The sequence below is a fragment of the Brienomyrus brachyistius genome, chromosome 4 (genome assembly GCF_023856365.1).
Source record: "Brienomyrus brachyistius isolate T26 chromosome 4, BBRACH_0.4, whole genome shotgun sequence".
Classification (NCBI taxonomy): domain Eukaryota; kingdom Metazoa; phylum Chordata; class Actinopteri; order Osteoglossiformes; family Mormyridae; genus Brienomyrus; species Brienomyrus brachyistius.
The window spans coordinates 6053687-6068136 of record NC_064536.1 but is presented as its reverse complement, the minus strand read 5'-3'; the positions used below and the strand labels follow the sequence as shown (position 1 = coordinate 6068136).

Here is a 14450-nt window from a genome sequence, read left to right as displayed (position 1 = left end):
AAGCAAGTAAAGGGTTGTATCTCTCTGGTGTGGCTGGTGCCACCACAATATCAGCCTCTTAAAGCCTGAAGTCCAGGTTCTGCCACTGCCAGGGCGAAAAGGCTGTTTCCCAACCAAGCCAACATAGTCCATCTCTGTCCCTTACTGCATGATTACAGGGGACAACAGATTTCCCCGATGATGAGACATTCGGCGATTCAGGTGACTTTTCGCGACATATACAGTTGGATATTTTACTGGACTGATATGGATCAAATGGCCAATTTAAGGCCAGGACAGCAACGTTTAAACCAGTAACCCGCTGGTGAAAAGTCCCTCGCCCTTCACTGTCACACCACCTGCTGGTCATCTACCTTTTAAAAGCACAATCTATTAAAATATGGATTAAAGTGAGTGATTCTTAGGAATAATAATGGTCTGTGGCGGTCCCCAAACCTCGACTCGAGGACCTCCAGTCCAGGAAGGTCACCACAACCATGCCCATCCCTGCCTTATGGCCACCGGTCGGGGCTGAGGTGGGACTTCTGGAGAGATTCCATTCGCAGCCTAAGGAGACGATGGCTGCCCTTTGGTGTAACCTCCGGCTTTGTTTAGGCCTCGCGCAGCACCCACGGACACTGAGAAGGGAGCCTCTCCGAAAGGTCAGACCACCAAGGGTTGAAATACCAGGCCTGGAGCTCCCACAGGGCAGCATCTCCCCTCTTCTGAAGGACACGCGGAGGGCGCCCTAGGGAAGACTGGTAAGAGGAGACCGGCCAACGGCAGCAGAGCCAGCAGACCCCCCCCAAGGGGGCCACACCAGGACTCCTGGCTCCCCGCTACCCGGGGGGGGGGGGGGGTGTCCCATTCTGAAGGTCACGGAGGCACAGCTGAGCCGAAGCTCCAGCCGGACCCCCCCCCCCCCCCATTGCGGCGCCGTGACCCTGTGAAGCCGGGAGCTGGTGAGCAGATCCGGGTCATTTCCTGTCAACATGGGGGTTATGCTCTGGCTCCGCCCCCTTCTCCATTTCAAGCCACAGAAGCCACAGTGAGAAGCAGATTCCCTGATATGACAGATTCTGCCCACCAAGTTGATGAGGGTGGGGGGAAGGGGGGGGGGGGGCGGAGCTACCTCCGCAGTAAAGACACCGCTGTGCCCCCTCCCACGACCTCCCTGGGGCTTTCCTGAGCCGCAGGCGGGACACTGATCCCAAGCGTGAAATTGGATCCCGAGCCGTCCCGGTGGCAGGGGGCGGGCCCCTGAAACCACCTCCCGACAACCACGTCTGGGCTCCCCCCCCCCCAGCGACCGAGCATCATGGCTGCACTGGCCCCCGCCGGCCCGATCTGCCATTAGCGTGATCGATTGCGTAGATGCCGGCTGGGGGTGGGGGGAGCGATCCATATGATCCTGCACTCAGGCTGCAGCAGTAAGATGGAAACAGAGGTGATTGGTATCATCCTACGAGGGTGGGGGGGGGGCAGCCATGTGCATTTAAATGCTGTTATCCAGCAAGGTCATTGCACCCCCGCCCTCCCAATCACGTTGGGACAGGGCAATTTCCGGAATCACGTCCCCAGAAAACCGTTTGAGCATAAATATTCATATCTGACTACTTCAAGCCTTTCCGATCCGGACGCTTCTTTTGCTGTCGTAAATCACCAGGACGCATGACGTGCCGCTGCCGTCGACCCGCACAGGTGCCGAGTCCGATCCTGCAGCCATTTCCATCGGCGATCCATCTGCGGCCGCCGAGTTTGATTTATTGCGCGGCGAATTGCTCAGAAATCAACCGGACTTCGCCCAGAATTCACGTCTCGCGGATTATCAATAACGGTGAATCACGGCACTGCGGCAGAGCCCCGGCCCCCCGCTTCCAAAGACCTCAGAATGCTACATTTTTCTGAAACGGGGACCGATGTTTCCACTGCAGTTCCATTTATCTCCTTTACCTGATACGGATCAGATTTTTAATACTCGCAGAACACCAGAGATATATGCGATGATGATGTATTAACTCGTGGGATTGAAGAAAATATCTTACACGAGTGTTTACTACTGATAAAACTACACATGCGGTCAAAATCGCATCTCAGCTGTCCTAGTAACTATGCACACTATCCAGAGTGTCCCCTGCTTTATACCGTGTGCATCCTGGGATCGGCTTCATACCCACCACGACCTGGTGTTAGATACATGGACAAACACTATGTTAGCATAACGGCAGGGGCGAATCTAGGATGTTTTGTGAAGGTGGGAGGCATAAGAGGGGCCTGAATTTATACAGAGGCGCCCACCTTATCATTAGCCAATGATATGTTTGATGTCAGTGAGTAACAGCGAAGTGGGAACTCCAGGAGCCAATCAGCTTTCAGCTGACACTACTGCCCCGGTAGCCCCATCCATGTGATAGGCATATTTAAAACAGGACCTCAACACTCTAAAACCAACTGGGCATACAAACACTATATATATACTTATCTAATTGTGTTTTTAGTACTCTATCCTAATTTAATCTTTGTTCTTTGTCAGTGTTTCTTGAAATACAGAACTTCTGAAACTAGCTCACCATTAGATGTCTACAAATATTAAAGTAAAAACCCACACAGACAATCAGGCACCAAGGCGGTCATCATGCCGCTCTGAGGGCCGCAGATGGGGAAAGGCGGTGTGGCCCCGGGGGGCCGGCCGCAGAGGCCCGTGTTCCGTTTACCTGTCAGGTGGCCCTGATTAATCTTGTGCTCGGCAAGGTCGCCTGGCGTCTCAAACACCTGCCGGCAAGCCGGGGCAGCTCAGCAGCGTCGCCTCCTCCTCCTCCTCTTCCTCGCCGCCGTCCTCGGGTTCCTCCGATGCGAGAGGCCCCCCTCCTCAGCTCCACCTCCGGTTCATCCTCCGTCGGACTTAGCGCGCACTCTGGGTCTATGGGGGGGGGGGGAGAGAGAGGGGAGTCACATGACTGCATCCAGACCGACAAAAAACCAGTAACAACGGTGCTCTGTGATGAATTCCTGCATCTTGTTCCAGATCGTTCCGGAATCCTCGCCGTTGCCAGAGGCCCCCACCCATAAATCCCAGGCATGCCTCTCACTGCCAGATAGAAGACCGCATGCCTCTGACGGTAACTCATGCCCCCCCCCCCCCCCACCCGCCCCCCGCAGCGATCCTGCTCACTATGAAACCACATCCAAAACAAGGTCATCGGAACACCCGGGGGGATTCGCTCCGACGACGGTCCCTTAAGAAACCGCGAACGACCTTTCCTCGTCGCTACATTAAGCAGCTGTTACCTCGCTGGTGAACAAGGCAGGGGGGTGGCGTGGTGGGGGGGGGGTGCTTGCAAATGTTCTGTTGCGTGTGCCAGGCGCATTTCAGAACCTCTGCGCATTCCGAAACCCATCAGGGGTTCTCGGTCCACCGTCACTCCAGGGCCACCCACGGTTCTCGAACGAAAACGCGAGCACGCCCACGTCGTTCTGGTTTCTAGGCAAAGGGAACTTTGGCGGACCCTCTGAAAAAAACGCTGGTCCGCTGAACACGGACGAGGCCCACAGTGGCAAACCCAGTGCATTCTGGGACATCCCAGCTCAATGGACCTCCATTTAACTGATACTGCCCTGTCAGGGTGTTCCCCAACTTGTACCTGCTGGGACGGGGCTGCAGACTCACCATGACCTCATACTGCGAGACAGTGACAGGAAGATGGATGGATAGATTCTTGCTACGCTTGTACAACCAGATCCAGCTGGACTTTGGCAAAACCACACCACGAACGTGTCATTGGACGTGTTTTAGGCCTATTTATAATTTTTATCTCTGAAGCAGGTCCATAAGGATCGTGGCTACACCTGACATGTGTCCTCACTATATTACTGACACCAAATTACATACCGTTGCAGTAAAACTATGAGTTCAAATCAAACTTATTTATAGAGCGTGTTTAAAACAAAGGTTCACCAAAGTACAACACAAATTCGAACAAATCTAACTACGAAAAACAGGAAAAACATTACAGATTTAGTCCCACCGGCACTTGGGCCCCTAATAACTGGTGTATTAATGCTGGCTTAATAAAATGGGGAGTAAACTTGTTATGCAGGCGGCTCAAACTCATCACCTGTAGGGAGCCCCCCCCACCCCCCGCCCCCCCATCTTCCCTGCCAGGGGGAGCCAGATCGGTGCAGCAGCAACCAGGGTGCCCATCGCTGCAGGCACTGAAGCCCCATTCCGGAACCTTCCGTCTGCATCCGCAACCTTCCCGCCGCGTCGCTGCACCTGCCAAACCGACCGGTCAGTCGTGGCGTCTTAAGAGGCTCGGGGATTAAAACGTTTAATTTCACAGAAGTGAGAAGCCGCACCGGCCGCCAACACGGCACGCTGGGCAGGGAGGAGAGCTCGGGAGGACTCAGATGGGCATCGTAAATGAGGGCTTTCATGCTGCAGGGATTTAACAAAATAATAATAATGGTCTCCATCGTAGCCAGTACAAATGTGCTGACGTTTTCACCCAGAGGAAAATACTGGAGGAGGACACCATTTTGATTGCTGAGTTTATGCACGCCACAAACCCATCCACCACCCCCACCCCCACCCCCCCCGGGTGTCAGGGCTCTCACACCCCGCCCCCATGCTGGAAGGCCCCTGGTGGACTTTTGCCACATGCCACAAGTCTCTCAGCGGCTGCCGCCTGCCAACACGCTGAGCTGGCCCCGCCCACGCCTCCAACTCCCCCCCAGTGCAGGAAACGGCCAGAGCTGCACCCTGGGGCCGGTTCCAGCTGGGGTAACTGTTCCTGTGAAACTCATTCCCCCCCCCCCCCCCCCCCCCCCACCCTCCCAAACTCCAGCTGCACCCCTAAGCCCAGCCTGGGAATGACAAGTGGCATACGAGGGTCTGGACCAACCTCTGAGGCCTTCTGCATGCTGGCCCCGAAGTTCTGACCTGTTAGCAGTCCGCCGCCACACTTCGCGATCACGAGAACGTAACTCTAGGAATAAGGGAAACGCTACCGCTTCAGCAGGAAGGATGTAGGCGTTTCCGCAATAAAAAACATTTTTCCCTATGAAATGTTCCAAAATGAATTCGTATACCCAAGGACAAGTCTTCAGATGTATCCAACCAAAGAGTATTTAAGTAAGCGGTTGGAAAAGTTTCTCGAAAAAAAATAAGATTACTGGGGGTTTTAAAATTTGTATTATTTCTGAGATTTGTCGAGGCTTTGCGGATTGCTTAATTAATCCCATAATATTAATAAAAAACTAATAGTGGGAAATGCTTCGCATGCTAATGCTTTTAGCGCAGGGCTAAGTCTGGGTGTGTTGCCTTTTTATGGAGTTTTAGTATGGCACCACAAAGACCTTCACTGAGCTCCCAAATCAAGACCCCACACATTTACACAGCTGTAAATTGGGGAGAAAATGAGGCAAAAATTAAGAGGGTTCATGGGGGTTTTTTTGGTTATGATCGATGGCTGTAAAATTACAGGCACTGGGCCCTGTTCAATGTGGAGAAAGTTTATGAAGGTGATGTCACATCAGTGGTCAACAAAATCCCTTTTCGGGTCACGGGACACTGAGCAGAAACTGGAAAAAATATCAACACACTATGAAGTCTTCAAAATAACTGACCAACCTTTCAAAAACCATCACGTTAAGTGCGATTAATGCCCCAAATAAGACAGAAATAAAAGATAACGTTGAAGGATGAGGTCTTCCATTTTTGTCGTTCTGCCACTAAGATAAATAAAAGGATAGAAATCAGTAAAATGTAAAGTAACTGTTAAAAGTAGAGATGAACAATATATAGGTTAACATATCAGTATCAGCCTAAGTTCGTTAAAAATCAGCATTATTCCAATGTGTCGATCTTGGTCGATATTGCTGCCTGATATTCAAAGTTAGCAGTACCAGAGCTAAATGCACTGGATGTTCAGCTGTTTTCCACAGTGGAGGACGAGAGATTTCACCAGTTTATTCACTGATTAGAACCTCCCTACAGTCGATGCTGCCTTGCTGAGGTCTCACTCTCTGCATTAAGTGATGTGGCTGCTGTACACATCTGTCAGCTCATTCATTGCTCACAATCTCCCTACACTCGATGCTGCCTTGCTGAGGTCTCACTGCCTGCATTAAGTGATGTGGCTGCTGTACACATCTGTCAGCTCATTCAATGCTCACAATCTCCCTACAGTCGATGCTGCCTTGCTGAGGTCTCACTGCCTGCATTAAGTGATGTGGCTGCTGTACACATCTGTCAGCTCATTCAATGCTCACAATCTCCCTACAGTCGATGCTGCCTTGCTGAGGTCTCACTGCCTGCATTAAGTGATGTGGCTGCTGTACACATCTGTCAGCTCATTCAATGCTCGCAATCTCCCTACAGTCGATGCTGCCTTGCTGAGGTCTCACTGCCTGCATTAAGTGATGTGGCTGCTGTACACATCTGTCAGCTCATTCAATGCTCGCAATCTCCCTACAGTCGATGCTGCCTTGCTGAGGTCTCACTGTCTGCATTAAGTGATGTGGCTGCTGTACACATCTGTCAGCTCATTCATTGCTCACAATCTCCCTACAGTCGATGTTGCTACACATTTGTCAGCTCATTCACTGCTTAGAACCTCCCTACAGTCGATGCTGCCTTGCTGAGGTCTCAGTGTCTGCATTAAGTGATGTGGCTGCTGTACACATCTGTCAGCTCATTCAATGCTCGCAATCTCCCTACAGTCGATGCTGCCTTGCTGAGGTCTCACTGTCTGCATTAAGTGATGTGGCTGCTGTACACATCTGTCAGCTCATTCATTGCTCACAATCTCCCTACAGTCAATGTTGCTACACATTTGTCAGCTCATTCACTGCTTAGAACCTCCCTACAGTCGATGCTGCCTTGCTGAGGTCTCACTGCCCGAGGTCTCATTAAATGATGTGGCTGCTGTACACATTCATGGCAGCTTAAGAAGTAACATCACCGACGTCCGTTGCAGTGCATATTTGTGGTGGTCAGAGGTTAGCCAGTTATCGGTAACATCAGACAAAAATGTATAGGTTATCGGTTTTGACAAAATTTCACATTGGTGCACCACTAGTGAAAAGGAGACCATATTTCAGGAGGGATGGGCATTATGGTTCAGGCCCCAGATCTGACTGGTCCCTTTTAATTAGGCAGGTTTCGGGCCGGCAGCGAGTGCCGCTGAAACCAGGTTCTCTCCACATAATGGATCCGACATCCTCTCCCTGAAAATAGCTGAAACCCAAGACAGCCGGAACATGGATCGGGAGGGGTGAGCGAGGGGGGCATCACGCAGTTATAATTGCATACAGACAGGCAGAGTGAGCGTCAGAGAGCGTGGCTCTGGATTACTGGTCCGCACAGGGCCCCCTCTCTCTCTCTCTCACACACACACACACACACACACACACACACACACAAATAAATGAAAAAACCTCAGGCTCATTAAGTCCTGATCTCTCGCTAACAATAAATAAGACACTAAACAAGAGCAGCCAGCTACGCAGCACCCAAAACTAGCTTAAATAACAGACTAAAGGGTTAAAAAGCCTACCCAAAGATTCTTAGCACTGCTAAAACATACCTGATTTCTGGTTTTTGTGGAATCAGAACCGGATCAGAGCACTGTCACGACGCCCGACTGAACGCTGCATTTGTTTATGATTCATTCACTGTTCGCGTCGTATTTCCGTCATGATGTTTAGACATTTTGGGGAACCTTATGCGACTATGGGATCGTTTCTGAACCACGGAAAATTCGAGCTTGAAGGGTTGCGGGTTTTTACTACATCATGCTATCATCTATTAGCGCCGTTCTCTACTCTAACAGGAAGAGTTAGGGTAATTTATTTTTTAAATAATGTGATGCAGTGAGTAATAAGTGAGGATGAGGAGGCTTCCTCAGTACAGTCGAAGGTTGGGGTCCGGAGGAATAAGAGGACGGTTAATGGTATTCACGATCATTCAGAATGTTGGACTAATTTAGCTAAATGCTTGCTAGCAGGAAAACAACTGTCATCTGGGTCTTCTTGTTCAGCCTTATTATCTGAAAGCTTGCTGATCGAGGATTCACAGGTTCACTGGGGAGGGGCTACTGGGGAACCATGGAAACGTGGTGGCGAATCGTGAACATTTTAGTGAGCTTGCTGCGCGGGGATGTAGCTTTTTACTACGCCACGCTATGGTCCGTTAGCATTGTTCTCCACTCTCACAGGGAGAGCTAGAGGCAGCTCTAACGGCTCGTGTTTTCGGGCCGGTCGCAGCCAGCCAAGAAAAAGCAAGCCACACAGACATAGCTGTGCGAGGAAATGGAGTGACCAGGGTGGGGGGGGGAGATTAAAACTCAGCAATGGAGCAGGTTTAAAAGGGCAGATTGAAAACGAAAAACAAAATCTCCGAAGGGAGTCCCCCGAATTGTCCCATCCAGGGAACAACCAATGACCTTTCCAGAGCACAGCCGTCCAAAAGCTTTATGTTTTCTTTTTGGTAGGTCTCCAAACACCCCCCCGCCCCCTACATTTGCTGAAACAAACGCACAAATCCACGTTCGGAAGCCAACACGCAATGTGTACTTGTAGAACACCAGCTAGCAGAACCTTAAACAAGAATGGCTTGCAGCACTTTTAATTTCTAACACCATTCACCGTCAAACCCCTTCTTCCTTGGGGGGGGGGGGGGGGGAGGTATTAATGACCTGTATTTCAAGACAGCATCTCTTCCCCTGATAAATGGTTCAGGTCAACACCGTGTACGTTATTTATTTATTTACTTACTTACTTTTTTGAAAATAATGCCTAGCAGTGACAAAAAATTATATTAATTTTCTGCTCGCTGAGTTTGGGCATATAAACCGTAAATATTTCCTTCATAAATATAAGTGACCAAAGCTAGCTGGGGCTAATTCTGAGCCGGGCCGAGACTGGGTCACACGCGCCGTGCAGAGGGTTAACGGACGCGAAGCTCATTAATGGTGGAGCAGAGCCACGAGCTTCTCTCTGCCGGATCCTCCTACTCCAAAACGAGGCCCATCAGGACCGGCACCAGCCCCCACCCCCCCCCCCCCCCCCCCCCCCGTTATTTTTATTTACATTTCTGCTCCCAGTAACAGATTGCGGGTTGACAGGAGGCCCCCGAGGGTTGGACTCGTCAGCCAGTGTGTAATCTCCCTTGCGGGGGAGGCGGCGGCAGCGAGCCCCCGGGCGGAGCCGCGCCGAGCCGCGGGACGTCGGAGCCAGAGCCGGAGCCTCGCAGCGGAGCGCGACAGAGCGTGCCGGCGTTCCGGCGAGGCCGCCCCAGCGACGGGAGCGCACCGGCTGCTCGGCAAAGCGATCCATTTTGGGTTTAAAATAACCACACTTGAGATCTAACCTTTATTGGGAAAAAAAAGGCGGGAAAATGGGGCCTCATTCATAACGCCCATCCAGGCTGACCTGGATCTGCCTGTTCCTGAAGGGGCCTCTTGGCCACACCGGGGCAATCATCTGGCTAGCAACACGTTTCCAAGGCCCCCGGTACGGCCCCTGCGGGGCACAGAGCAGGACGGCGAGCCACAAACCCGACGGCTCCGCGCCGTGTGGCGCGCACGGCAAACCAGGTCAGCGAGCGTCACGCCGGCCGAGAAGCGGGCAGGTGGACGGACAGATGGATCCGGGCCTCTGAACGGGGAGCTTAACCCGAATTGCGCTAGGGGAACATCCCATCCCAGCCGCTCGGCCAAACGCATAAAACCACTACAAAGCGGCGGGGATCAGCATCCGGCTTCAGGGACAAATGAACCGACTCGCCTGCGATTTAGCAGTCAAGCCGTGAATCGGGACCCACGCACCATCACGGTGGCTATCTCGTGGGGGGGGGGGGGGGGGGGGGGGGGGTCAGCAGCAATCCCGCATGCGCCGCCTCTGATGATTTTCTTCTTCTGCCATGAATGGAAACTTAAATAATAAAAATTGCAGCATCAGCTGCCAGAAATGAGCAGAAAAAAATGCTGTTTTCAAATTCTTTTTTTTTTTTTTTTTTTTTTTAAATGTAGTGTTGCGCTTCTGGGGCCCTCACACCAAAGCTGCCCCATTTGAAATGAATTCCTGGGGGGGGTAAAGAGCAGAACCTTTTGTAAATGCTTGCAAACATGCGATCGTCACTCGAAGGCTTTCCCCACTATCTTTTGGCATTAAAACTGATAGGTCTTCATTTATTCATGGCAGACAGACTGAGTGATTATCGATACATGCTAGGTTGCGGCACGTACACCAGCTAACAGCAGGAGCTTTGGTGTATGGAGCTACTACGCTGATCCTCCTGAACCCCCTTAGATGACCCCCACCTGCTCCTATCATTAGGAAATAAGACCTCATATAAGAAAACTGTACAGGCCTATTCAAATAAGATGCCTCCACAAATCAAAGGATGTATGTATACTGGGGCGGGGGGGGAGGGGACTTGAGGCCAACTTAAAGGACAGGCAGCCGCAGGAATCCTCGGAGGGAAGGAGGGAGAGGGCAGGCCTGGCCAACATGTCTGCCGCTTAAGGAGGTCAGCACTCTCCTAGGTGTCAGTACCTGTCTGCGTGCCCCCTGAGGATACGGCGACAGTCAAGAGGAGTATGAGGAGGGGGGGGGACATGCATTTTAAACGCAGATCTGTATCCAACAGCGAACAGAAACCATAACAACTGAAAAATTACATTTCTGTCCCTGGCATTTGGATAAAATTCTCCCAGGTTCGTACTCTAACTGTACTGGGGGGAAATGACATTTTTACGTACACGAGACGGCGTTTGAGACCGGGGCATCCTGAAGAAAGGAGCAATGAGCCTTCCGCTTATTGTTCAGAGAAGCCATTAGACCCGAGATATGCCGAAGCATCCTAATGAAACACAGCGGGTGGTTCTCCTCGCGTGGACATGCTGGTAGGGTGACAAGCCCATAATATGCGGTGACACTCCGGTAGAGTGGATGGACGATTCGCCGCTAATGAGGGCGAAAGCATCCCTCCGGTAGAGGGGCGGCGAGAGCGGTCGGCACGGAGATGCAGCCGGGTCTCCCTCAAACTGGCCACTGTTCCCTCCTCGTGTTTGGAATTAGAAGAGTCTCGCACTGCAATCTGGTGTCGATTTTGCCCGGTAACGGCGAATGATGGGTCGCCAACAGAATGAGCATCGCCCGTTTTATGAGGTGCGGCAAGAACAGGTTTACAAATGTATTTTTACCAAGGCCTGCAGAGGTGCCAAACATGAAAACTGCGAGAAATGCTACGAGACGAATACATCCAATCAGAGCGGCAGCAGAAGTGGGAGCGGGTGGAGGCAGCCAATGGCAGCGCAGTGCAAGTTTCTTAGAAAACCTAGTCCAAACCGTGAGACTCGCAACGCTACCATACCCAACACTCCGACACGCCAGGGACAGACACACGACAGCTTTGAGAGAACAGGAGGCTCGATTTGCGTTCCTGTAGCAAAAATAACACAGCAGACTTTGTACATTAACTAAAAATAAGTGCCATGGAGAGCTGCGATCTCCCAGAGGGTGCAGGTGCGGGGACGGGGACGGGGGGGGGTGGGGTGGCATTTTGTGGGCCATTGATGGCAGAAAGAGAAACCCCATCAGGTGCAAAGAGACTCACAGGAACACATCCAGCAGCTGATGATATGGGTAACACCAATGAACAAACAAAGTTGGTTAAAAAAAAATCTAATAAAAGACTTTAAGTGTTTCATAAATTCATCTCCTACCAAACTCAATAAAGGTTGTTCCTTTTTAATGTTTGTCCCTCAGCTCATAAGCAAACCACGTATATAATTCTTCCGGCTCCTGAAGCATTTTGTCTTGACCTGAAAGTTAAGGCCACGCCACGTCCGGGGAGCTAAAAGCGTTTTAGCAACTGGGCTTCAGAAACTCTTCCCGCGAGGTCCGTGGAAAAACGCACCCCCGCGGCAGGGACCTCGCACCTCGTCCCCCCAGCCCAACAAGGCGTCCAGCCGCAGCTCCTGCACCCACCCTCACATTTTCCAAGGCCAGGAAACCTCCAGTCGGTACTTAAACAAAAAAATAAATAAATAAAAACACAACATGTAAGCCACGAAAACAGGCTGCAGCGGTGGGATGCAAAACTCAACATCGCAACAATTTTGTCACCAGCTTACATCCTGCTGGAAAATTACTTAAAATTACTTTCTTTAGCACGTCTTGTACTCAAGCAAACCCTGCATCTCGACATTGTATGCTAGCTTTCAGGCTCTGCAGTATTTATGTTCGAGGAAAAACCAAGTTATGTGCACGTTTTATTTGATATTTTAAAGAAAATTCGGTATATTGCATAGGACACCTTAATAATCACCCCAAACAAGGGTATTAAAAATTACATCACGTAGCCTGCAATATCATACCGATGGCATGCATTGCATAAAACAAGATTTGCATGCAACTGGTTAAGATTCCGTTTAACTACCAGCTAGCAGCTTTATGGTTAGGACAGTCACAAAAAGCACCATTAATTCCCAAAAATCACGTCCACCGTCGGGAAGATGTAAAAACGGTATGCTAATCCGCCCCTCCATCACGCAGCATTTCACCTTTGCTCTCGCGGTGAGGCCGAGTTCGCGGAGTGCTGCGTGCCAGGCCTTGGGATGCCTGTTAAAGGACGCTAAGTACAGGAGGCCCTCCGAGTTTAAAGCAGTTCCTTAATGAGTTTCTCCTTTGCTACAGAGAGTTTGCATGTCGGATCATTTAGAGAAAGGGGTTTAATGAATCCCCCATGGCTTCGGCATAAATTGGCGTGGGGAGTTTGAGTTTTTGTTTTGATTATTGTCCCTGTTGGTGAAATAAGAGAGACGAGGCATGAAATTCGCATAACCAATTGTTAATGACAAAGAGAAGGGAACTAACGTCGAAGGAATGAGCGCTAATTTTCACAACAAAGCGCCCATTTAAAAGTTAACTGTTCATTAACTGGCTTTGGTTTCTGCTTCTGACCGAATCAGTTATTTCCTGCTATGTCTTCATTTGCCCTAATTACATAAGCGCTTATTGAAAATGTATGGATTGATGTCTTTATTGCCAACACCGCATAGGATAGATGCTATGCACACTGCCGATATATAGAGGAGTTAATTACAAAGTCAGTCTTAGACAAATCGAACATTTCGGGAAAATTTCTGCAACTCTCAAACTAACTAAAATTAGCATAATTTATATGCCTAAACTGATTATATAGGTGTGTTATTATGTCAATAATTATACACCTACATATTATATAATATATACACACACGCACAATCTCCTATATATGATGCATTCTGATTTAGATTTATCGAGTAGGTTATATGTAATTCAACAGAAAATGCAACAGATCAAAACTGAGATAGGCCTATCAGTTTTTTTGTACCAGAAAATTTCAAGGGATGGATCTTTACCGGAGCATTTGGGGTTAAACATCTCCACTTTTGAGTTTCCCGTTTTATTAACAAGCCTCAAAGAGCTTGCTGACAGATCCTGGCGCGCATTCATAATTAGCATAATCAACAAAAACAAAACAGTGAGAAACCAGGGAAGCTCACAATACAATATTTACGTTCACTGAATTAATTAGCACCATTTAACGGGCCAGGATTTTTTTATGAATCCGGCAAACATCCAACAAGTGTCAACGTCCATCCTTCAACAGGCATAAGTCGGGATGAAACCGTCAGAAATGAGAGTTTCTATGGAAGGGACTAAAAGTCCTACACATTATTGTATAAATTATTCCATAATTTGCACCATCGATTTTCATGGTAATTACGTTGTTTCGAAGCGCAAGATCACAGCAATAATATGGACAAGCAACTGAAACCACAGACACACAAGAGCCAATCTTACCAAGATATCCATGTGCCTTAACTAAAATCAGATCTATCTCACATCTCCCTTCTACAAACACTGGCAATATTATTGACATAATAAACAAATAAATGTGAAAATCTAATTTCAAAGTTACGCAAATGAACTGAAGGCCTATATTTTGTTTGATAAACGACAACCTTCAAAAATTATAAAACCGGCGGCCAATCATTTATTGGCCTTTCCAATCATCGATGACGGGGCCCGGTACAGAAATATTTTTAATTTATTAATATCGATTTTTATTCTCCTCTGCTGCGACGTACCTACAAACAAAACGATCTGACTTAACCCTATACTGTACCTTGATCAGGAAAACACTTAAAAACAAGTGTACATATGCAGAACGCTGCACTTACCCAACAGCCAAAAAAGTGAATTATTTGATAGTCCTTTGAGTAAAAATACAGTAACTTTCTGCAGTGTCCAAAGAAACCTTGGTCAGACGAGATTTTCCCCCACATTTAAATGCAGACGTCCTGTTGAAATAGGCCTAAATAATATAGGTTGTTTGTATTAATTAAAACTTGCCGGGCATGTCAATGAACTCCCCTCTCGGCTGAATAGTTTGCATGTCCGCAGATACACAAAGGCGC

General features: G+C 49.3%; 1 protein-coding gene across 1 annotated transcript in view; it reads right to left on the bottom strand.

The window, feature by feature from the left end:
* LOC125739792 (zinc finger protein 521-like) overlaps window positions 1-14450 on the bottom strand; it is an 82382-nt gene that overhangs the window by 61957 nt on the left and 5975 nt on the right. Inside the window, 4 exon segments of the mRNA XM_049010246.1 lie at window positions 2694-2766; window positions 2768-2836; window positions 2838-2927; window positions 5835-5856. Of these exon segments, the coding sequence (XP_048866203.1) occupies window positions 2694-2766; window positions 2768-2836; window positions 2838-2927; window positions 5835-5856 (254 nt within the window).